The following is a 23,563-nucleotide window of genomic DNA, read 5'->3' as shown; positions in this document are numbered from 1 at the left end:
CCGGGCAAGGGTCGCCCTGAAGACACAGGGTCTGGGTGTCGGGGGCCTCCCCTCTCCCCCGCAGGACGAGGGACTGGCCTCTCCCACGCGGGGCTCGCCTTGTCTCCACGCTCTGATGGTCCTGGGTGACGCCCGGGGCCTGGGGACAGAGGGCTGGAGACCATTGTCCTGCGGAGCCGGGTGGCCAAAGCCCTCCCACACAACAGCAGCCACGGGGGGGATCTCCCGAGGCAGAAAGCTGCCTGTGGCATCTCCCTCCAGCCCATCCCTGCCTCCTCCTTGGCGCCGTTCCCTTCTGCACAGCGGGAGGCTGGTCCAGGCGAGCTTCTCCCTAGGCTGGAGATGTTCTTGAGATCTTCAGGTTTCCTCCCAGGTGCCCTGTTTCCTTCCCTGCATCATTGTCCGTCCACCAGAACTTGCAAGTGCCGTAGGATGTTTCCACTTTCCTTCAAACAAGCTTTGCCTCCTTTCCTCGGAGCTCACCCCTCCTTCATCCTTTCCGCGGACTGAAGTCACCCCTCAGCGTGTGAGAGTGAGCTTTGCTGTCGATCTTCTTTCTTCCGTGTTTCTCCTCCTGCCACGACCTTAAAAACTGACCTACGACAGCGTGAACGGACGTGGTCGCCCATTACAAGAACGCTGTAACTTCTCTGCACCTACGAGTTGCATCTCCTCTTCCCCGCCACGAATGAAAAGCCGTCCAAGCCTCTGGTGGCATTAACCCAGCAACTGTCCGGGTGGCAAGAAGGAGGCAACGGAGGCAGATGCTCCCTCGCTCTCATCTACTGGTTTGGAAAAGGTGGGTTCAGGCTACGCTTGCTTTTTATAGAGGCTACATGCCCCTAACTGCCTAAAATATCTTCAGACCATCTCAGTATTTTTTTTTTTCAGTATGAAAGAGAACTGTATTGAAAGTCTTAGGTATTTTAAGGCTGCACTCAAATTTAAGGACCAATATCTAAATGAGGGAGCTGAAAGCTGGTTTGTCCTCCCTAGGTTTAGGATGGTCGGTGTTTCTTCTCAGTGGGCAGTTTCAATCCACGCTGCCTTGGTGGATTCAGGATCCCGTCAAGAGCTCCGCCTGCTTTTTGCCGGCCCTGAATCAGCCCAAGCGAGCATCCTCCGGGCGGGTGAGCAGGTCACAGGGGGAGACTACAGCCTCTGGAGAACACAAGGGCACTCGTGTGTTTTCTAGCTGTGCTGGCCTGGGGTTTTCTTTAGCTCTTACTCCTTCTGCACCTAACCACCAGCGAATGCTGACACCTTGGTGGCTCTGGGAGCGAGGTGATACAGGCGAGCTTCTCTCCTTCAGCTTTACTAGTGAGCGTTCAGGTCAAGAGGTCTGTGTCTGGGCAACACTCTACGACACGCTCCCCATGGCCGATAGCTGCAGCAAGCATCGCCGCTCAGCCCAGCGCTGAGTAATTCCAGCACCAGCAGCTGGCGAATGAAGAGGTCCTCAGCCATTAAACGCTGTCTCACCGCTCGTGGCAAGAACAAATACTGGAACGTCAGCCAGGGGCCTTTGCCTGGCGATTGCAGGCTGTGCTGGGGACGCTTCCATCTTTCCTGCAGAGCAGAGGAAGGCATTCACCACCCCTTGCCATCAGCTGCTGGCTTGTGGATGGGGACAGTATTCCCTCATGGTGCTTCGATTTCATAGAATAGAATCATAGAATCATTTAGTTTGGAAAAGACCCTTAAGATCATCGAGTCCAACCGTAAACCTAACACTGCCAAGTCCACCACTGAACCATGTCCCTAAGCACCACGTCCACGTGTCTTTTAAATACCTCCAGGGATGGTGACTCAACCGCTTCTCTGGGCAGCCTGTCCCAGTGCTTGACAACCCTTTTGGTGAAGCAATTTCTCCTAATATCCAATTTCGACAAAACCTGGCTGCCTGCCTGGGCTCCCGTAGGTACAGGAGGCCAGGCATTACAGGGGAGAAAAGTCTAGTTATTGCATTACTGCAGATGAAAAGTAACTTTACTGTTCATCTCCATTTTTTTCATGTTCTGGGTAACCATACCGATCGACCAATGCCAGCAGCATTTGGCAGTGTCCCTGGTTCTTTCCAGCGCGGGGTGGTGCAGAACGTGATTTCGCCCCTTGTGATGCAGAACCTGTATTTAGCAGACATTACACGTCGGCAGCTGAGATGCCATCGGGAAGCGGTATTAGAGCGGGCTCACTTGCCGCAAGCAGGAGCAACCCAGCTCTGGTTTGCCATGCCCAGGTCGGTGATTTTCCACGGTGAATGACACAGCGTGGCGACGGCTGGGAACCCCGGGCAGTTCCTCGCACGCTGGGTGGTGAGGGGAGCTCTGCCAGCTTTGGGCTGGTTCTGCTCCACATCTTCTGCTCTCCCTCCAAAGGCAAGAAACATTCACCCAGTCGGCTCGTGCTGCCCATCGCCAACAAAACGCTGCCCTTGCTGCCCCTTCATCTGATGGCTCCTTTCAGCTGGGGCGAACTCTCACTGACTTTTTAGGTCAAACAAAATCAAGTATTGATCCCGTGGTACCCAGCACTGCTTCAAGAGACCGAGGCAATATCATCTGCCAGATGGGTGTGAGCCCTTTCCTCTCTGGATTTAACCCCTCAGGCAGTTTCTCTGGTCTCAAAAATACAAATACAGCAATGCTTTGCCTAAAATTGGAGGAAATTATTTTGAGTTATTTATGTTCTTTCAGTTTACCATGGGAACTTGAGTTGATAAAGTGTTACATGATGCCATTCAATATGTTGACGCGCGTGTGTATCCTGATCAGCAGTATAAGGGAATGAATCTGAGTAACTGATCCTACTGCTGCAAGCTACTCCCCGCTGTACCCTTCTTAAGACCTCTAAGCTTGACTCTAGCCGTAAAAACCCCTCCAGTGCTGAGTGGCCAGAGATGTTTTTCATTGTGTTGGTGCTAACAACCAGCCCACAACCATCCCCAAGAGCAACCAACCCCCCCTTCCCCTGCCAGCACTGGGGGTCTAGAAACATCAAGACAGAAACTTTCGGGTTGTTTCAAAAGGTGAAACCACAGAGGCTTGCAGATTCAGCTTGGGGAGGAGGGGAAAAGAGCCCGACGATAACTAAATCTGAAGCATAACAAGAGCTAACCGGCTTTTTCAGGTCCAGAGTGATGCTAATGCTTCATGAATGACGGTGCTTTGCAACTGATTTGTAAAGCGGAGTTTATTTTGTGAGGCTGAAATAAAACAAGTTATAAGCAAATACTTGTGCGTGCCAGGCAGTGACAGCCAGTGTGCTTCTGAGGGAAAAAAAAGTCTGCGTACTGCTCAGAGGAGGCAATCGCTGGGCAGAAAGCAGCAACCGCCGGCGCTGGGCTGCCCTCAAGCGGAGTTTTTAGCAATATCCCCACTGGCAGCGAGAGCCAGTACTGAGCAGTTTTCAAGTCTTGTGATGTGGTGGTAGAAAGACCCTACGGTGATTTTTATACTTTCTGTAGTAAGCAGAGAAAGACGCGTGCTTCCCAGCGAGCCCCCAGTGCCCTCTGCTGCCCACCATTACGGAGATGGGAAAGTAAACATCAACAGGACGTTTCTTGCAAAGCAAAGCAAATAGCCGCCTGGTATTTCAGCATCCCTGTCCCGTTCAGATTATCATAAGCCGGATGGTGATTCTATGTCCTGTTTAGCGGTGTTTCTGAAACCGGCTCTGCAGTGCCTCGCGCTTCTTCCCATCACCCAGTGGGAGCGGTGTAAAATAGAGAGTGTAAGATCTGAGGGCAGCCAGCCCATCTGTCAGGAAGCCTTCACAGGGATGACTTGATGCTCTTGTACGTGCCTGTTGTAATGCCCAGTGGTGACCACAAACTTTTCAGTCACTTTTTAAATCCTTGTGTGGCTTCCAAGGGGGCAACATACAGAGACAGCTCAACACTACAGTCTTGTGTAGACCTGTTGGCCAAGCACCTGCAACCCCCATGTCTCTCACATCCTCAAATGTGGCGTAGCTCTGCAGCGCATACTTCCTAAGTGCCGTGAACATGTTAGAGTTCATATGTCATCCACTATAATTTCCCTGCGCTTAGTTCTTAGAGAGAGGTATATGGCAAAAGCAGTGGAAGAACAAATTAAAGCTCAGAGGAATCAAGGGAGAGAAGCCAAAGTGATGTTGGTGACATCAATCTATGCCACAGCCGCTCTCCGAGTGACTCACTGAGGTGATGGGGAATGAGGAAATGTTCGCTCTGCTTGGGTTTTTCTTTTTTGGTGCTGAAAAATTTGATCAGAAACATGCAATGGAGGCTGTGTGGACTTCTAACCATTGACCTCAGTGCCAGATCCATTGCTCTTGGTAGTGACGGCAAGTCAAAGCTACACCTGGAAGCAGTGGCATCAGGTTGAGCTCTGGCCATGACAAGGCATGAAGCACTTTGCTGGTTTTGTGCTCTGCTCAAGATCTTAACGTCAGCCTTGATGCTTCTGGCTTCCTCCTTTATGAGCAGACCAACGGCTGCAGCTGCTGAAATGTTTGGGCAGCAAAGTGCTTGTGATGTTCTCACGATGAACTAAAGGTGAGGGATGCAGAAGGTTTGTGCCGTCTCCATCCACTGTCCGTGGCTGTCAGTCTTGCCATCACTGCAGACAGGCAGTGGGCTTGGCGTTGCCTCCAGTGCTGCTAGCAGTGGTGCGCCGTCCTGCTTGTCTCTGTTCCCCCCCTCGCACGTCACAAGTTTCCAGACTTTGTATCACCGCTACTGCACAACTGTGCCTTTCCCTTTCCTCTTCCATTAGAATATGTTCCTCTTTGGTCCCCAAGGAATCCAACATACAACACGCTTGCAGGGAGGTTCTCTCCAGGATGGCCCATCACCCACTGCACCTAGTGAGCCTTATCCGTCCATTCCCCGTACACCTAGGACTCCGGCACTTCATATTCCCCTATGATGACAAAAAAGCCGATTTGCAGTCCAGGTTTCAGGTTGGCAAAATTATTTGAGTGCCCTTTTGCCCAACTGAAGACATAAAGATCACCTGCTTTTTCTTGGATTCAAAATTCTTGGTGAACATTTGTAACAACTCCTCCCAACCTGAGGATCGGCCCCCTTCCCAATGCTCCCCCTCAGCGGGGACACAGAGAGATCCACCATCAAGTCATGGCCAATAGTTACTGGAACACCTTGCCGTTAGCACGTTACTGTTGACGGACTCAAGCTGTTACAACTAACAGGAGATAACTAGTCACTCACACCACATGGGAACAGTGAGACCAACGCCAGCTGTTGACTGAGGAGCGGAGAGTCACACTGACATGCCAGAGGCTTCTAGGAAGAAATTTGGAAGGTCCCCCAGAGGGTCTGCTCTTGCAGCAGGTATAATCCTGTAGTCTGTCCGCACAGAGCAGCCGCTGCCTCCTTGGATATGGTGTTGGTTACACAGTTGATGCTGGAGTGTGCTGGTGACCTCAGAAACCTTCAGCAGACTCATGGTGTCCTGAGTTTATCCGCTCCTGCAGAGTCAACAGCACTGCTCGTCTCTGGAGCTTATCAGTTCTTGGGAGGCTTTCACCAGCTATCTCTCAGCACACACTTCTCCCTTCAGCCTGCTGTTCTCCGGGAACTACTTCTCCACCCATCCCAACAGTACCCATCCACAGGGAAGGGACCTTTACAAAATAAGAGCTCAACCCTGAGCAGTGCAGCTGGGAAGGTGCAGTACTGTGAGGGAGGTACCATCCACTGGACAGATGCAGCTGAGGCTATGGTGGAATACCTCCTTCCTCTCAGGCTAGGGGCACAGAAAGGCTCGTGTTATTCGTTAGTCATCCTCTTGATGCTACAAGGCGTAGCCAAAGCTATGACACTGTTACGGCGGTGAGGCACACGAGCCGAGCCATGGGCTCCCTGCTCACAGAGCAAGACATCAGCATTGCTGGAGCACGTGTCCGCACCGAGGTGCCGAGCATTTCCCCACACCTCAGTGTGGCGTTTGGCAAACCAGCCCAGCTCGCCTCAGACTGGTCCAGGGAGGAGGCCCTGAGGAACAGGGCTGCTGAAGGGCAAGTAAGTCCTGACACACGGGGCCATGGCTGGGCCCTGCCTACCTTGATGGTGGCTTCTCTTGAACCCTTGCTCTGTACGCTCACATCCAGCTGCCTTAGCTCAGTTTTGTACGGGGCCGTTTCTTTTCAAGAGGCCCCTGCAGGCTGCAGGAGCTGTTTCCCTGGGCTAGGATGACCTTCTGTCCATGGTGGGGGGATCAGAGCATCCTTAGGAGATCCCAAGGCAGAGGTATAGAGCTCAACAAGTGAGCCCTTCCGCCACAGCTCCATAAAACTTGCTGCCACCTCAGCAACGTTCAGAGCCAGACTGGAACACCAAGGCCTCACACTTGGAGCCAAATCACAAGGCTTGGGGAAGGAGAAGTAGGCTGTTCTCTTGTAGGAACTGCTGTCACCTCCCCCTTTAGAGCTGGCGGTGGGAGCAAAGGGCGCACACTGGTCCACGGCCTGAGCTCAGCCTGTCCCAGTCCCTCCATCGCCTACTGTGCCATGGAGCCAGGTCTCCCCTGGGGCACACCAAAGGCACCCGTAGTCCCCTGGGGTGCATCAAGTGAGGTCCACGTGGTGGAGCCATTCCTGTGAGGCCACAGAGGAAGGCTGCTTCCACACTGTGCTGGGGTATTTTTCCACCAAGCAACCAAGGACCAAGCCCAGTATGCTTTCTTCACCCCTTTCCTCCTCTTCCCTGCACCCATCACAGGCCCCATGGGAACCCAGGCTCCTTTGGGGGCACTTCTCCTGCAATCGGGGCAAAGCAGCAGCTCCCCAAGGTCAGTACCATGAGCACGGGGCTGCCCCATGGTAGGGAAGGAGGCAGCCACGGGGCCCTGGAGCCCTTAGCAGCCTGGGAGGTGCAGGAGCACCCTGGGCCCAGCTCCCCTATGGGACCAGTTTGGCCCATTGGTGCGTGAGTCCCATCCCTGGAGGTATTTAAACGACGTGTGGACGTGGCGCTTAGGGACACGGTTTAGTGGTGGACTTGGCAGTGTTAGGTTTACGGTTGGACTCGATGATCTTAAAGGTCTTTTCCAACCTAAATGATTCTATGATTCTATGGTTCCACCATGGGGATCTCCTGGTCCTTCACTGGCACCAGGAAGTCGGAGGCTGTGGCCCCATGTGGCAAACCATGCCCTGGGGTGTCACCCCCACAGTTGCTCCCAGGCCCCCATTCCCTCCTGGATCCCCTCACCAGGTCCCTCCTGCCTGGAATATTGTCCCTGTCTCTTCCAGGTGTGTCCAGGGGACACCAGGGTGTCCTCTTTATCCCACAATGAAGTCAGTCCTAGTCAGTCTTGAAGGGTTTTAGTTGGAGAGGAGCCACAAGGATCCAGCTCATGGGAGGTGGCTCCTGGGGTCAGTGGGTGACTAGTTTTAGGGTGCCCATGGGTCACATTGGTCCCCTGTGACCCTCAGGTGGTGCAACCATTTTGGATGTGACTGGATCCCAGATGATGCTCAGCCTCTTCCCAGCTGTCTAGGTTGAGCAGGACTCCTGGGAACCCCACTCTGGAGGCCACAGAGCCTCACCCAAACCCTGACCTAATCCCAGCCAGAGCAAAGCACAAACCCTCTCAGCTCCCAGCGCATATCTCTGCTGGGAGGGCTCCCATCCTCACCCTAAACCTAACCCCAAAGATTACCTCACCCCAGTGTAAACTTCTTGTAACCCCAGACCTAACTAGACCTCATTTTTCTGTCTGAAACACTTCTCCAGTGTCACAGCATTGCCCTGAGGTTTACCTCTGTCCAACCAGAACAGCAGCGTAACTTAACTGTAGCATGAAAAGTGTCCCTAGTCTGAGAGGTTGGGCAATATCAAAAGACTTTCTCTGGCTCCCAAAGTCACCTGAACACCAATGGTTACAGACCAGGCAAGCCCTAGCCTTACCCCAACCCTAAACAAAGCCCTAAACCTAATCTTGAACCTTACTCATAAACCAAAACTTAAACCAACCCCTAACGGAAACCTACTTCAGTGTTTTACATGACCGCAAAACATTTTCCCATGGTCACCAACTTCATCCAAGCAGGCTGAGGACACCCAACCTACTTCCAACAGAGAAGGCCCAAATACTTACTCTATCTCAGCCCTTATAGTCACCCTAATCTCATTGCCAACCCTATCCCTTAGTCCTGACCTAAAACTAACCCTAGCTCTAAACCTACCTCTATCATAAAGCCTAAACACTTGCCAAATCTGTACTCCCAAACCTCAACCTACCATTAATCCTAGCAAAATAATTTTACCATGGAAACTAATATGGGGGGTTTATTGACCCTAAAAAGCTTCCCTGAAGCAAATCAATTGGCCCAAGAAAGCTGCAACCCACCCAAAAATGTGGAGTTGGGAGGACACGACCATAACCTTACATGGAAATTCAACGTTAACCCTCACCTTAACGACAAACCTCGTGTGGGGGGCTGGGCATAGCCAAACATTTCTCATGGCCGCCAAGTCACCCCCAGTGGTGTGAGCACTGTGTAGAGCATCCAGGAGGAGTCGGGCTGCGAGAACCCCACCCTGCAGAGGTGCTCCCACCCTGCAGAGGTGCTCCCACCCTACGCCTAATCCCCAGGACCATCCACCGGCGTAGCCCCAGCCCCGCTCTGACTGCCCGGCCGCCACGTACTGTCAGCACCTGCACCTCGGGCCAGACTCTGACCTGCATCCCCCCTGTCCCCAGGACTGAGCTGGTACCCGGCCCCGGCCAGCACCCACCGCTCCCCCACACCGAGCATCCTGCCAGCCCAAAGCTTCCCGGGGCGCTGGCCCCGGCTGCGATTCCCCGTTCCATCTCCCATCCATGGACCGACAATGGATGTGAACGTAGGAAAACCCACACAGAGCAAACCACTGATGGAGCTTCGGTCCTCCTTTAAACATCCCCGTCCCTCCTTGTCCTCCCTGAGCCACAGTTCTGCCAAACACTCCAGCCTGGTTTTCTTTTCAAAATGCGCTCTTTTATTTTTCAGCCACTTTTGGGAGGGGAAGTGGTGTCAAGTCCTTCAGCTTCTACCCACCATGCCAGTGTAAACAGGAACATTTTAAACCACAACAAGAAAAAAAAGAAACTATGCCCACACGTCCGTGTACGGCAGCTGTGATGAGGAGCTCATAGCGATGGGCTGGGAACTTCTACGGAGATAAATTTCAATCAGTTCTCTGCAAAGGTTGAGTTTGGGGGGCGTTTCAGAGTCATACGCAAAACCAGACAATTAAATCCATCGTGGAACAGAGAATTCTGTCACACGTGAGAAACTCGGCTGTCTAAATATAACCCAAAATGACAGATGGAGACCTACGGAGCAACAAAAGGAAGCAACTGCAAAGCTGAACTCTCTGTGCCCCGAGTCTTTTGCCAGACAATTTTGCCACAATTCACAGAAAACAAGCACCTCTGTAATCATCAGTGTGTATTTCTTGGTTTCTCCAGAATAAAAGTGATGGATTTGCAGCTGATTTCGGGAAGTCCAAACGAGAGGAGCTGTGACACCAGATCTATCTGCCCCCAACACTAAAAAATCCTGGTATAGCTCATTCCTGTCTTCTTTCTGCCCTGCTGCTCTCCAGCGTTACCCACCTTCCTTCCCTACCTGTCTGCCCTAGTTTTCTCACCAGTACCCCTCTGGGCACCAGTTCTCCTCCCATCACATCCCTTGCCAGATTTCCAGCTGCCCGCCCTCTTCTCGGCACTCCGCTCTTCAGCTGCCCCTCCTTGGAAGTAAGCTCTAAACTGTGAACATGACAACTGACATTTCAAGCCAAGAGGTTATAAATTACACGATCTCAGAAGGCAGACGAAAGACAAAAAATGTTGCATGCAAAATTCACGGACACCTCTTTTGCTGTCTCTTTCTCTTTGACTTCCCCTTCCACGCACACTGACTTTTTACCCTCCATCGTGCTGGCTGTGGCTCCATGTGCTGGACCGGCCTGCCCGAAGCTGCCTGGGGACAGCTGTCCAGAGCATCACTCCCTACGCCGCTGTTTCACCCAGGGACAACCCAGCCCATGGGGGTGACTGAGTAAGGGGCTGCCAGGCCACGTCCGGCGGAGTAAATGGAAAGAAAATAGAAAATATTTGCTGGTAACTTTCATTCTGCCAGATCAGCTAGAAACGTACGTTTGCACATAACAGGCCAATGCCTGAGCAGTAGGAACAAACCAAAGCAGACATTTCTCAGCCAAAGATCATGAAAAGACACCATAATCTGTAAAATACATTAGAAGGTCTACTTACTGAATATTAACTCAAGGAAAATTGAAGTTTATAATCCTCAGAGTATATTGTTCCCTCTTACTACACCAGCCATACATTTTGGGGACGATACGGTGTTTCCTGTCTATAAAATGAGCAGTTTGAAATCTGGGTTCAAACAAAGAAGCAAGCTGTGATTCATTCTGAACATGGCAGGCCAGGGTGCCTTTGCAACGATGGTGCTGTTGCTTTAGCTCCACGGGCATTCCTTTAGCTCCAAGAGAGCTTTCTCTCTGCACAAGCCTGTGACACAGCACCACACGGTAAATGGGATCCCAAAGCACCAACTGCACAAAGCTGAACTGCATTTTCCATCCTCACCGCCCTGCTAAGTCCCCCCTGACTTCAGCCTGAGGCCAGTCTCCTCCCTGTCTGCACAGGGGGTCTCAGCCCCAGGCTACTGCTCCCCACCCTGTCCCCCCCCGTCCCTGTAAGCAGCCAGCCCCACCAGAGCCCAGCAAATGCCTGGAGGTACACCAGATGGGGTCTATTTTGGACCTCCGAGTCCTGTCCGCCGAGCATGGCACCAGCTGTCAAGACACTTGCCTGCTGCTCCCCAGTCTGCACCAGTTCGCTGGCCCAGTGCACGGGGCTGGTGGTCATTCGGAGGGGAGAGGTTGTCCTCCCCAGGCAGGGAGGCCACGAAGCCACCCTGCAGTCCCTGCCTGCACTGCCACCCAGTGTGCCGCTAACCCTGAGCCGTGAGCTCACGCACACAGCTCTGGGGACAGAAACCTCATGCCTCAAACTCCTGTGAAGCGGTAGGTCGCAGAGGCAGTGCTGCACTGAGGGCGCTGCCGCACTTCAGCCCTGCAAGCAGGCTACAGCACGCGCCAATGGCTTTCTGGCTCGCTCCCAGAGCACGCTCCCCTTCGCACAGCCCTGCCGACACAACCGTGCGTGCACAGCCACTGCACAAGCACACGGGTTTCTTGTTTGCCATCTAGCAACAAACCCACGTGTGGAAAGCCTTTCTGCTGGCAACCTGCAAACGCCTCTCCTGCTGTGGGTCTGCCTACACCAGAACAATCTGGCATGTCTACCGGTAGCAAAGATGCTCCCACAGGCATCCATACTCCTTTCACTTCTCCACTCCTCCAAAGTGGGATAGAGGACCTATTTTTGCTGGGGAAAGGTGGCCCAGTTTTGTCCACAGAAGGCAGTGCAGAGGGCGTGGACCAGGTTTGCTAGATGCCAACGTCCAGGTTTAGGAATGAGACGTTGCTGTACAACTCTGATGAGACTGAGCTGCTCTCCAGGGTGTGGGTCCGACCAGGCAGCGGGGATGGAGCATGCTCCCCTGTTGAATCCTCACTCTTTGTGCTCCTAAGAAAGTAAAAAAAAAAAAAAGAAAAAGATACTATTTACAAACTGAAGTAAAAAAAATAAAAGATGCTATTTGCAAACTGCTTCTATTGCCAACTCCACGCCCGAATGGCCTCTAGCAGTGACCCTGAAGATTTGCCATCTCTTTGGACAGTCCCAAAAGGAACGTGAAGACAGACAAGGAACAGCAGCAGAGAAGACTTGTAAGGTCTGTGCTCCAGGAAACCATTTCGCACAGGACAGTCCATGTTTGCTGAAGGAGCCACCAGCCCTACAAGGAGACCGAAGGCTGCCTAGCACGCCCTGCTTCAGACCACGGGGGAGCAAAATACCTCCTGTGTTATGTGCCATGGTCGTGGGCCCAGATCATGGGACACAAGGCCCTTTTACCCCACCTTCTTTAATCACAGAGAAGGGCATGAGCTCAAATTCTGAGCCTCTATGGGACTAACCTATCCTGCAGCCAAGAAGTAGATGTACAGACATAGCTGGCAGTCACACGTGCAGACACATGTGCACACAGATGCACACAGGACAGGCAAAAAAATGCAGAGAAATGCAGAACACCAAGGGTGAAGAAAATTTGGAGAAGACTAGCGATGGAGCTGAAAATGGAGCAGGCATCAGTGTGTGATCCTGAGAGGCTGGAGCAGCGGAGGGGTCTGGGGGTGCAGCAGGACAAGAGCTGCGTAGGTATGCACACAGAAAGACATGTGCAGTGGAGGAGGAGTTCTGATGAAGGGCAGATTTGGGTAAAGGAGGGAGCATGGCACAGGCTGGGGAGGAAAAAAGGAGAACAGGGAGCTCCGAAGGACAGAAAAGCTGGGATGTTTCAGCTGTTGGGTGCTAGCGCAGAAAGTGAAGGATTTTAGCTGGGGAGTTCATGACTGAAAGTGGTGGAAGGAATAGGAAAGATGGGCAGGAAAGATCAGCAGGATTTGTCCGTCACTTGCCAGCAGCACAGTGAGTGTTGCTGCAGGAGGGCTTTGCCCCCGTGCAGCGAGGTGCCCTCCAGCAGCACTGCGCCTCGTGGGGACTTACGGCACGGCGTTGAACTTCCTGCGCAAAAGGTAGTCGATGACATCGGGGTCTGTCTGAAATAGCCTCCTTAGGATGTCACGTTGCATTTCTGGAGAGACCTGGGAGGGATACACAGACACACTGGCTCGTGGCATCTCCTCCTCTCTGGAGGAAGACGAGCAGAGGCAGCCAAGGACAGCAGAAGGACTCCAGGTCAATACGTGCTCACAGACCCGCTGTGTGGGTGTCATGTCCCACACACCTCCCGGGGGTCTGAGCAGGGTCTCAGCCCCTGCTTTTCCTACACTAACCCTGGTCCTTTGGCTCCCTGTAGACCTGACAATCGCTACAAGGCTTTTGGGGGCCCTGAAATGTCACATTCCCATAGACCTGTAGGAAATGGACATTTCTGGTATTTCTCGGGAATTTCCCAGGTCCTCTCCTAAAATCAGGGCCAGGACGACTGCTCAGTGTATGCTCTTGCTGATCCAGGGGGTTTCTGCCAGGGTTTCGAAACAGCTGCACAGCCTCCACCGGGTTGTCCCCAAGGAGAGCAGCTATGTGACTGCATGGTGCCTACCTACATCGCATCCCCTGGGGACTGCTTCAGAGTGCCCAAGTCCACACGAAGCACCCGTGGTGCTCGGAATGGCACCTTGCTGCATACCCACAGGGGCTCTCCTGCTCAACCACCGCACCCACCTCCGAGCCTGCACCAAGCAACCCCGCCTGTGCTCAGGTACTGCACTGCACCGCTCTCGTCCTTCTCCACCAGCACCTCCCAGAGCGGCAAAGAGAAGCACCGACCCTGGAGACGTGTCCCCAGTCTGTCCTGCCTCCCTGGCACCCACACTGCTGCAGGGCAGAGCGGCGACTGCAACAGGGAAGGCTTGAAGTCCACCTGGACAACCACGCAGAGCAGGATTCGGCCAGGAGAAGATGCAAGAGGCTCTTGCTGCTGCCTGCAAGTGCCTCGTGGGAGGGTGGAGAGAGGATGGAGCCAGACCCTTCCCAGAGGTGCCTGGGCACAGACCGAGGTGCAGCAGGGACGAGCTGCAGCAGGGGCACCTCTGACAAGGAGAAAATTCTTCCCCTGGGGGTGGTGCAGCCCTGGGACAGGACCCAGAGAGGTCAGAGCTCTCCATCCCTCGAAGTACATAAACCCCAGCTGGATGCAGCCCTGATCTAGCTTTGAAGTGAGCCCTGATCTGGTTTGTCTGGAGGCCCCAGAGGTCTCTTCCCATACGAACCTTTATGTTACTCTAAAAGATGCTTTTGGGAACCCCAGGTCGATGCGTCCTCTAGGATAGGATGAACACTCCCTGCCCCACACTGATGGTCCAAATCATCCATTAAAGAGTAGATCTGAAGTGATCCCATTCTTCACTGCCCTCACCAGCTCTCCCCACTGTTACAGCCTCCCTGCATCTGCCTGAGGCTGTGGCACCTCCACCCCACGCCATCACCTTCCAGCTCCTTCCCTCTTCTAGGGTCTCCCATTTTTTCCTCCTCTTTCCCCCCTCACTGGGACTTTAGGGGAGAAACAGTACCGAAGCGCAGCTGCTGTTGGCCAGTTGTTTCCCATCCCAAACGAGTTTGGTCAAACGTCACCGGGGTGGAAAGCAACAGAGAAGACGGTACCTGTCCGTGGCAGGACCCTCAGCTCTGCCTTTACAATGCCAGTAACAAGCCATCCCAAATTGATATTTACACCTGGCATGAGGAATGAATCACATTTTCACAAGCCGACTCGAGTCACCTGCTGCTAAATGGGGTTGTGAATATATCCTTCCTTCTGCTGCCATTGGAAGAGAGTTCAGAGGGGAAGGAGAGATCTAGAGAAGCTGCCCTGAGAAAGCCTCACCTACCATGAACAAGGTCTGGTAGTGCTCAATCAACCTCTGGAGCACCAGTATGACGGCAGTGCTGTCTTCAAAGTTCATGGCACCAACGTCTTTCTCTCCAGGCTTCTCTTTCTGAAGGACATTGGGACCAAAGATTGTGGCCAAGTTTGAAACTGTCATTTTATTCCCAGGAATCTAGCAAGCAAGCACAAAAGTAAATTGCAGATTATAGATGCACTGGCATGAGATGTCCCAGGATAGCCTCACCCACCCCAAAACAGGAACATGAGCTGCTGAGTGAGGCTGCGGTGTTGATCTGGGTCCAGTTTGGTCCTTTCCGAGCTGGTGGCAGGGCCAGCATGAAGGGTTTGTGGTGCTGGAGCATGTGCTCACCCCCTCCTTGCATCAGGGCCTCCATTCCCATCTACCTCACTTTCACAACCCGTACCAGAAGTTAACCACCAATATTTCTGTATCATCTTACAATATGGGACAAAACCAGTCTCTGTGAATCACTGAGAGACTTAGAGCTCAAATTGTCCAGAGAAACCAAAATCAACCTCAACGCATGATGATAAGTCCTTCATGAAAGTTGGAGGTGGAAAAACAGAACTAGTCCACAAAAAATGCCCCTTGCGCTGCCTACGGACACACTGCCAGGTCTCTCTGGGGTTACTGCAACCCAGAAAATCACTTAGCTGGACTGAGAGCAACCCAGACCTGCCATGGACAAGGGGATTTATCAACAATTTGATTTTGCCAAAGGATTCACCCAGGCTTGCAAGAAGCTCTGCTTGCTTTTAAACAACGAATTTTGAGCAACCCCTTCTTCGTGCAGTCGACCCGTTTGGGCCAGCCTTACCTCCTGGCCGTCGGGGCCCCGGGAGCTCTCGGCGTGCCGGGCCACCTCGCTGAGGAACCGCAGGAGCCGGTGCAGCGTGTCGCTGTGGCAGGGGGGCAGCAGGAAGAGCAGCAGCTGGAGGGCGGCCAGCTGCGCTGGACCCTCCATGGCTAGGCAGAAAGCAGCCCGTTAATTAGTGCGGTTCCCAGCCCGCTAGGCACTTCCAGCTGGACAGCCCTCGTTTACATCCACAGTAACGAGCTCTGGAGGGATCCAGACTGGCATCTTACCCTTCATCCCGTCCATGCAGGGATAAGCACTCTGGGAGACCCCAGCAAGGGCTGCGACGTGATTGCATTTGGTATTGTACAGCCCCATAGTCAAAGACTGTCCTAGACCAGAGGGATTATAATCCAATTATCAAAAAAAAAAAAGCACAGACTGCAGCAACTGCACGTGGCAGTGCCAGGCAGCACACCACTAATCCCACTGCTGTCAAGCGATTTTGGCAAAGAAGGGTGGTAAGGAAGGATCCGGGAGCCAAACGTTTGAAAAATCATGTGAATTCATGGATTCACCCTACAGCCCACACGCAGTCCAGGGCCACTCGGCCTTTTTATTAACAGTGTCAGCAGGGGGAAAGAAAGTCACCTCACTGCAGCGATGGCGATGCTGAGCTGGCAAGGGAGGAGGACAGGGAGAGAGCAAACACTCAGACAGCCAAGGCTAGAGAGGGTGCCTAAGAAGAAAAAAAAAAAAATAAAGGAGGGTATGATGCAAGAGAGAGATTCAAAGCTCTGTGTGATGGGTGACAGGTCAGGAAAGAGCAGCGGATGGGGGACTGCATGGTCCCATACCCTGCTCTGGTGCTGGCTGCGAGGGGAGGCTCCTTAGATCACTTATATAGGGAGAACTGGCAAGATCTTCTGGTTCAGGTGTGAGGATCGCAAACCCGGTGTGAGCTGAAGATCCCCGCAGATCACACACCCTAGCAGTGACAAGAAAACAGGCAATGACAGTAGCGTGTCATTGAGCATGTAACTAAACCGCAGCCCTGCAGCCTGCTGAATGTCATGTCCACCACACAGCTGGATGGGCTCAAAAAGCGGCCGGGCAAGCAGCTGGAATAGGAATCCACTAAAGGCTGTAAAACGTTAACAAGAGTTCAGGCTCAGGCTATTTGGAGATCACTGGAAGGTGGAATATTGGACAAAACAACACTGTTTTTACACGCTCCTCTAAGAGACTCTGGCTGCTCCTGGAAATGGGATAGCGGTCCAGACCAACTTTGCTCCGGCCACGTGTGTCCACCCTTCTGCTAAGCCTGGAAGACGTGGCTGTAGCCTGTACACATCACTCCAGAAAAATATGTATTTCAGTAGTGTGAATATTCTGCAGTTCTGCTTGGCTTTTTGGGGCAAATGGCAAGGGCAATCTTTATTAACCTTCTCATCTCCCAGGAATAAAAACGTGAAGCCCATCTTTTAGCCAAAGTAACACCAATTTCCACTGGGAAAGGCATAGAGAAGGTAGTTCACCTGACAGTTCCCAACCATTTGCTTTACACTGTGCCCTAAAAGTCCTTATATGACAAAGGTGCATCATTTATTCTTCTGTCTTTCAGACTGCAGACTTGTATGAGAAATACCGTCACTTCACATTCAGAGAAAGATGAAAATATAACAGAAGTAACAGCTCAGCAGATCTGGACAAGGGTTACAGGCTCCTGACCCACGGGGAGAACACCTGACATTGCTGGGGAAGGGTCAAAGCCGGGACTGGCAGCGACTCAAACCCTTGCGGGGGTAACCACAGGCTCAGGGAAGATGCCGCAGGGCAGCGTGCCGGGCGCCGCTGCCTCCCTTCGCGGGCAGCAGCCATCACACAACCCGCCACTCCTTCACCGCCACCCACAGTGGCCATCACCACCCCGGCCATGTCACACGCAAATAGGGAAGAGACCTGTCCACAGACACAGAAAAACCAAACAGGGGTGACCGTTGCTAAAATACGACGATGCAAAGTCAATGGGTTAACACGGCCTCTGCAGAGAGACGTCCTGCCGTTTAGAACCCCTGGAGATCTCTGGTGGGTCAAGAAACACCGGTGAGGGGGGTTGCTTCGGTCTCCCTGGATTTCTAGAAGGTTTTGGGCAAAGGCTCTCACTTAAAAGTTTTGAGGTAAATGAAACAGCCGTGACATAGGAAGAAGATCCTCTGGGGGACAAATAATTCATTAAAAAATGGGAAACACAGGGTAGGAACAACTTGCACTGTTTGCTGTTCGCAGCTTGTGCTGTTCAACATGTTCCTTAACGAGCCGGAAAAAGAAGACAGCAGTGGCAGCAAGAAAGGTTTGGAAGCAGCGGTCTGGCCTGGCCTTCTCTCCAGCTTTAGACGGTGGTTCCTTCCCTGCATCTTCCTTCTCCACGCCCTTTACAAGCGGTGAGACCATCAAGCAGTGAGCCCATCTTCTGAGGTCAGTGATCTCACCCCAAATGCTCTATGCCCAGACCCTGCAGGTCCATCACCCTGCAGGCTTCTGGAGAGTGGGATACAGGCAAACACCTGGCCCTGTGTCCTCCAAAAGCATGTGCATCTCCTAAAAGGAAGAGGGGGAGTCATCCAACTTGAGAGGAATCTTGGCTGACTCTTTCCTGGCAGACTAAGTTTATCCTTGTGCTCCGGGATCTCCTCCTTCATCACAGACTCTCCCATCTTGTCAGGTGTGGGCATCACCAGCTTCCCAGATCCCCTCTACAGCCTTTCTGTAGATGGGTCTTACAAAACACCGAAGGAGCTGGCAGCTCAAATTATTGTCGATTTGCAAAACAGATGATTTGGAAGCTCATATCAAACATAATGCAAATTCCACATCTAGGACTTTAAATGAGACACCAAAGTAAAGACAGCACAGCCACTTCCAGCTGCGATGCAGTACTGGCCTGCTTTTCACTTGGGATGCTACCTTCTGTTTCTCCCCTTTGATCCAGGTCTCTCCTGCCCCTGCAGAGATGCAGGTCCGCTGCACAGCTAGAAAAGATGGGCACTGCAGCCAGCCTTCCATCTCCACCATCCCCCAGGTTCTCCTGATCTCCCCAAGGGGACCGCATGCTGAGACATGCCCCAGTCTCAGGATGTATTTATCCTGAAGAAACTCAGTGCTACGTGCCCACAACCAGAAGACACGCCTGTAACCCCATGCCGTTGCTCTGGGGTGATTTCAGCAAGGACAGGTTGGTTTACACTCCTGCTTTACAGTGCACGTGTGCTGTATGCTCAAATACCTGAGCTTGAGGGCAGAAGATTGCCTCGTACGTTCCCCTAAATCCCTGTACACCTCTGTTCCCCCCACCACATGCCCTGTCCTGCTCCCTGGCACGGCACAGCCTGACAGCAAGCCCATTGGTGTGTAGCTGCTCGTTTTTGCTGTGGAAGCAGGGGTTCAAGGATTTGGATTTGGAGAATCAAAGCTGAGGAGAGAAGGATGGCAAAAGGGAAGCAAAGAGATGGTGCAGGAGACCAAGAAAGAGTGATGCTGGAAGCAGTGGAGACTGCCTAAAAACTCAGTCATCTGAAATATGGAGGGTAGGGGGACCTGGGCAGAGCATTTGCAAAGACACCCTTACAGGCAGCACAAACTGCTGGGCTGAGCTCCTGGGCAGCACGCTGAATTGTGCTGGGACCCGGTACTGAGCCAGGTAATTGCACAAGAAGAAAATTCCCTTTTTTTCCTTACAAAATCAAACGCGGTGGGTGGACTGTGCAGAGCGAGAACAACGCACCCCAGGTACTCACAGGCTGTGCTGAGGAAGGCTGCATAGAGCTCTCTGGGAATCAGTGAATCCGGCATGTCCCGAAGAAACTCTTTGAGCAGAGCAGCCACATCATGAACGCTTTGATGCTCATCCAAGAAAACATCCAGTCCTCGGTCAAACTCTTCCCTCAGCTTAAAGATGGAAGAAAGGAGAAGAATAAAAGCAACAGTCAGTTCTTCCTCTTTATACGAGTCATGCTGTCAGGAACTGTCCCTGTACAAGAGCTACTGCAATGGCAGGACAGGAGGGCTGGCTACTGCCAATGTCCCCCTGATGCAGGGCACCCCCAAAGAAGGCACGCCAGAGCCCAAGAGTCTGCTGCTGCCCAGAGGATGGGCCACAGGACCAGAAGGAGCTGCTGGATGGTGAAGGGAGCCCAGGGGCTCTGAAGCACCAGCCAGGGGGGTGGAGGCTCATCTGTTAAAGGCAGCTTGGAGAGATGAAGCCTGCTCTCCATGGCTGGGAGAAAGACCCAGCAGCAGGTTACAGGTTGTCTGTGATCCAGCATGTGCCTGTGACATTTTAGACCTCTCCACGTCAATGTCTGCTTTATTCATTCCCCACACATACAAGCGTCTGTCCTTTGGATGTGGTACCGCTACAGAGGATGCAGTAAATGTCTCACTTTACCTGCTGAACTCTTTTCTTGGAGCTCCCAACCCGGAAGATGCCCACCGTTTGGAGACCTGGGAGACAGACAGGTTAGTGCTCTGCATTTCCACAACCCCCTGCCGCCCCGACTAGTCCTTGGAGCACCTCAACATCCTGGAAGTGGTGCTCTTGCACTGCAAGCGAGGCAACGCGTCCTTCCCCGCTCCTGGCAGAGGGGGTGAAAAGAAAGGTTTTGGAGCCATAAGATTTTCTGGGGTTGGTTGTCTGTGGGTCAGGGAGGAGAACTCACCTGTACAGTCACTCTGAGCTAGATGCTGGATTTGCAGGGGGGGTTAAGGCCAGAGCGCACCAGGAGATGGGTCACTGATACATGCCGTGACATTCACTTCTCAGCCCAGATGCTACACCCAGCCCAGAGGACTCTCCCCGGGTGGCTTTTCAGGAGCTTACCCTGCCCCAGGAATCAGCTGCCTCCTCCCGCCTCGGGGAACGGCCGGGCCGAACTGCCCCAGCCCACCACGTATGATGGGTTTTACCAACCTTCTGTGGGACAGGCCATCTGGCTGGAGAGACATGCGTATTTACCGTGTGTTTCAATGTGTTTGCAACATCTATCCACAATCCGTGGGACCTGCCAGGTGATGGGGTTGAGGCTCAACATCTTTTTCTTGCCCAGGCTTCTCCGTGCATCCAGCTCGTGGGGGTGTGACAACTGCAGCGCCTCCAGTAGCTTGGAAGTGTTGTCACTCAGGTCAGTGATGGAGTCCACGGACATTGCCCCCTAAGATGAAGCAAAGGTGATTCGCAGGGTGGCAGGAACTACCCCACAAGATCCCAGTACACCGCCATTGCCGTGACCTCAGAAGTTTGTGGGAAAGGGAGGCATCACCTCCAAAGGAACACAGAGGTCTACAGAGCCTGTCTGGGGTTGCAAGAGAGCCACAGAGAGACCTTTCATCTCACACGCATTCGTTTATGTGCACTGGTCCTAGTGTGAGGTGTTTCTAAACATAGCCTTCCTACTGGGGCAGACCCTACACCACACGCAGACGTGGGGAAAGAGGAAACATCCCCAAATCTTTCACCTTTGACTGCGCAATATACTGGATTTAGTTACCTGCATCGGAGCTGCTTTACACCAGGGGTTACAGGCACTTAGCAAGAGGCAGGCGTGGGTCTCTATTCCAAAGAGATGAGGCAAACCAAACCCAGCCTAATACCCACCTCCCCTCGCAGGGGGGACTAAAGCCAAGGAGGTGGCCAAGGCTGACCAGCCACACAATCTTCCTTGCCCTTTGACGTAGCCAACACTGAAAGCAGACCAGTTCAGAGGCACAGCTGATGTCCCCACAGCAGCGAGGGGTCTCTCCCTGCTGCGTGGCCAGGGAGCCAACATGACCCACCATCGACGGCCACAGCTTCTGGTGGGAATTTCGCAAGTGCGAGGCCCAGTCTCCACCCGCGACATTGCCAAAAAGGCGACGCTGTTTCGGAGAAGTCATATCTGTTCACAGCGCTGCTCACCAAGATGTGACGCAGTGGAGGAATAGAAAAATCCATGCCACTGATGATGAATCTCCTCCTATCCCTATCTACCTTTGGCTGCCCGGCCATGTCCTTCTGGTAACCTTGGATCTGTAAGAGCTGAGCTAGTAAAGCCTGTCCCACCTCTCACCGTCCATCTCTTGGGGGAAGTAGGGGATCCCATTTCCCTGAGGGCAGACCGGGACCGACCCAGCATGCAGCACGAATAACTCACATTCATTAAGAAAAGACCCTGAGAAACCGTATTTATTGCTGAAGTCAGAGCCTCCCCCAGCCTGCAGCACCATCACAGTGCAGCCCGTTTTTGCAGTCGTACCCTTCGCTGCCTCCAGGAGCTGCTGTCGAGAAAAGTTGGGGAAAGCGGCTCCTCTGGGAAGACCCCGCAGGGTACCAGGACACAGCTCCTGCCCATCGGGGACCTCTTCTGCCTCTGAGCCCGAAATCTCGTCACTGTCGCTTCCACCTCCAGGCAGAGCCGGCGGCTTTTCTTCACTGCTTCCTGCAGTTGCTTGTAGGCACGGTCATTGGCGATGACTTGGAAGAGCGGGATCCCAAAAGTCTGAGGAGAACAGTCTAGGGAAAAACACGGGAGAAAGGGAAAGGTATTGCTAGCAGGAAAATCAAGAGGGAGCTGCGCTAGCGCAGCCCAGCTGCCAGGGACATGCGTGCACGCCTGGATAAAATAATTAACCAACAGAAGGGAATACCAGGATACTGTAAAGGTAACCACCAGCAGGAGAGCGAAGAGGACAACGTGTAAAACCGATTCAATGCACAACAAGGAGAACTGTAGCTTGAATCCAGGATGGCAGTCCTGTAACTATCAGTGCCCTCATGTGCCCTGTCCCCCTCTTGCTCCCTGCTCCTCCTCCAGCTCCCCAGGAGCCAGGAGTGCCTGGGGTGGGTGGGAAGAGCATCCCCAATGACCCTGGGCAAACCCAAAGGGGAGCTGCTGCCCCTGGAAAGCCCCGGGGCATTGCATGGTGGGACTCAGGGTGCCGGGCAATCAGGGAGCCGAGCAGGGAGGGCACGGCGTGGGAGGTGGCGTGCTGGAGGAAGAGGAAGGAGACACAGGGGAGCTGGGAAGATGGCAGGAAAACTGGCCTCCATCGACGTGCTTGTTGCAGCCTGTCCCAGTTTTTCCTGAACTTTCCTTCCTTTTATTGGTTACAGTCTCATGAAGATGCCATAGCACCTATGAAGTGGAGACTTCATAAATCACCAGAAATATTTGATACAGAAGATTCTTACCAAATTATAACCTCCAGTTTTCTACAGGGTTTGCATCCGCTATGTCTGTTCGAGAGTTACAGTCTTGATATTAATGACATTTTTCCCAAATAACTTTCCCCCTCCATACCTCCTTGCAGATGCAAGGAGAGCTCTCCTTACTTCCAGCCTCTGCACCACCCTGGGCCAAGGGGTTTGGCAACCAGAGTACATGACACAAATCCATTTTGTAAAATATCAGACTGCTGCTCAATAATTTCCTTGAGTGGACTTTGTACCGGTGCGGAGAAAATTAGGAAGTGCTCATTCCCAGCTGGCTGTGCTCTACACTTCTGGTTTCCCCAGGTTTGTGGCTGACGTCCTTCAGGGGACAATAAAACAGAACTCGAAGCAGCGAGACCAGGGCTAAAATGGGCAGATAGAAACATTCGTATGTGTACATCTTTACAAAAGCACGTTCACGCACACACACATTCCGTCCACACACATATGCATCCCTTCCAGACTCTCTCGTGCTTGTGCACGTATTGTTACACACCACTCCGGAGAACAGCAAAAACAACACGGGACAAAGCACCTTGCTGAATTTGGGCACCTCCCAGCTCAGCCCCATCAAAAATCACCAATTCCGTTTGAGAGCAGGGACCAAAACCTGGGTAAAAGGGAGGCTGCTCACCTTTCTTCTCCTTTGAAAAGCTCTCCAGTTTCTGGCGGATAGATTTACTGCCTTTAGGTCCAACTATGAGGAGAAAAGAAAGCAAAGGTTCTGCATCATTAGGCTGTTTTAGTACAGCCTCCCCTTAAAGACATTGGCCTTTCCGCACCCGCGCAGGCAGAGCACGGCCACAGGCACCTCCCGCGGGCAGGGGGACGCTGTGGGCCTGGCGTGGCCGTGGCCCAGAGAGGATGCATGAGGCCACGTGGGATGGCACGGTGAGCATCAGCTACCTGGGGGAAACAGCCCCAGAGATGGGCCACCATCCTCCCAAAGTAGAGGAAGGGACCCCTCCCCACCCAGGCACCTGGACTGGGGGGGGCCCCA

At 53.0% G+C, this 23,563-nt stretch overlaps 1 protein-coding gene across 1 annotated transcript; it reads right to left on the bottom strand.

Moving 5' to 3' along the window:
- Positions 1-11,382: 11,382 nt before the first annotated feature.
- On the bottom strand, positions 11,383-22,747 carry ARHGAP36 (Rho GTPase activating protein 36). Its single transcript, XM_009273445.1, has 9 exons — positions 22,684-22,747; positions 21,608-21,864; positions 20,332-20,527; positions 19,765-19,820; positions 19,115-19,265; positions 15,339-15,487; positions 14,501-14,671; positions 12,654-12,751; positions 11,383-11,612 (listed from the first exon to the last, which is right to left on the bottom strand). The coding sequence occupies exons 1-9, from the start codon at positions 22,745-22,747 to the stop codon at positions 11,474-11,476; spliced, it is 1,281 nt and encodes a 426-aa protein (XP_009271720.1). The 3' UTR covers positions 11,383-11,473.
- Positions 22,748-23,563: the final 816 nt, after the last annotated feature.

This window comes from Aptenodytes forsteri, unplaced genomic scaffold, assembly GCF_000699145.1.
Source record: "Aptenodytes forsteri isolate BGI_AS27 unplaced genomic scaffold, ASM69914v1 Scaffold191, whole genome shotgun sequence".
NCBI lineage: Eukaryota > Metazoa > Chordata > Aves > Sphenisciformes > Spheniscidae > Aptenodytes > Aptenodytes forsteri.
The sequence above is the reverse complement of the archived record's forward strand: the minus strand, read 5'-3'. Positions and strand labels throughout refer to the sequence as shown.

Bases quoted from the DNA above. Each gene is read 5' to 3' on its own strand.
- ARHGAP36 (XM_009273445.1), bottom strand. From the start codon at position 22,747: ATGGATTTGTGTCATGTACTCTGGTTGCCAAACCCCTTGGCCCAGGGT. The intron at 14,672-15,338 runs GTAAGGCTGGCC...CTTGCTTGCTAG, and splicing joins GGGGCCCCGACGGCCAGGAG to ATTCCTGGGAATAAAATGAC. The intron at 12,752-14,500 runs GTAGGTGAGGCT...TATCCCTCCCAG, and splicing joins ACTACCAGACCTTGTTCATG to GTCTCTCCAGAAATGCAACG.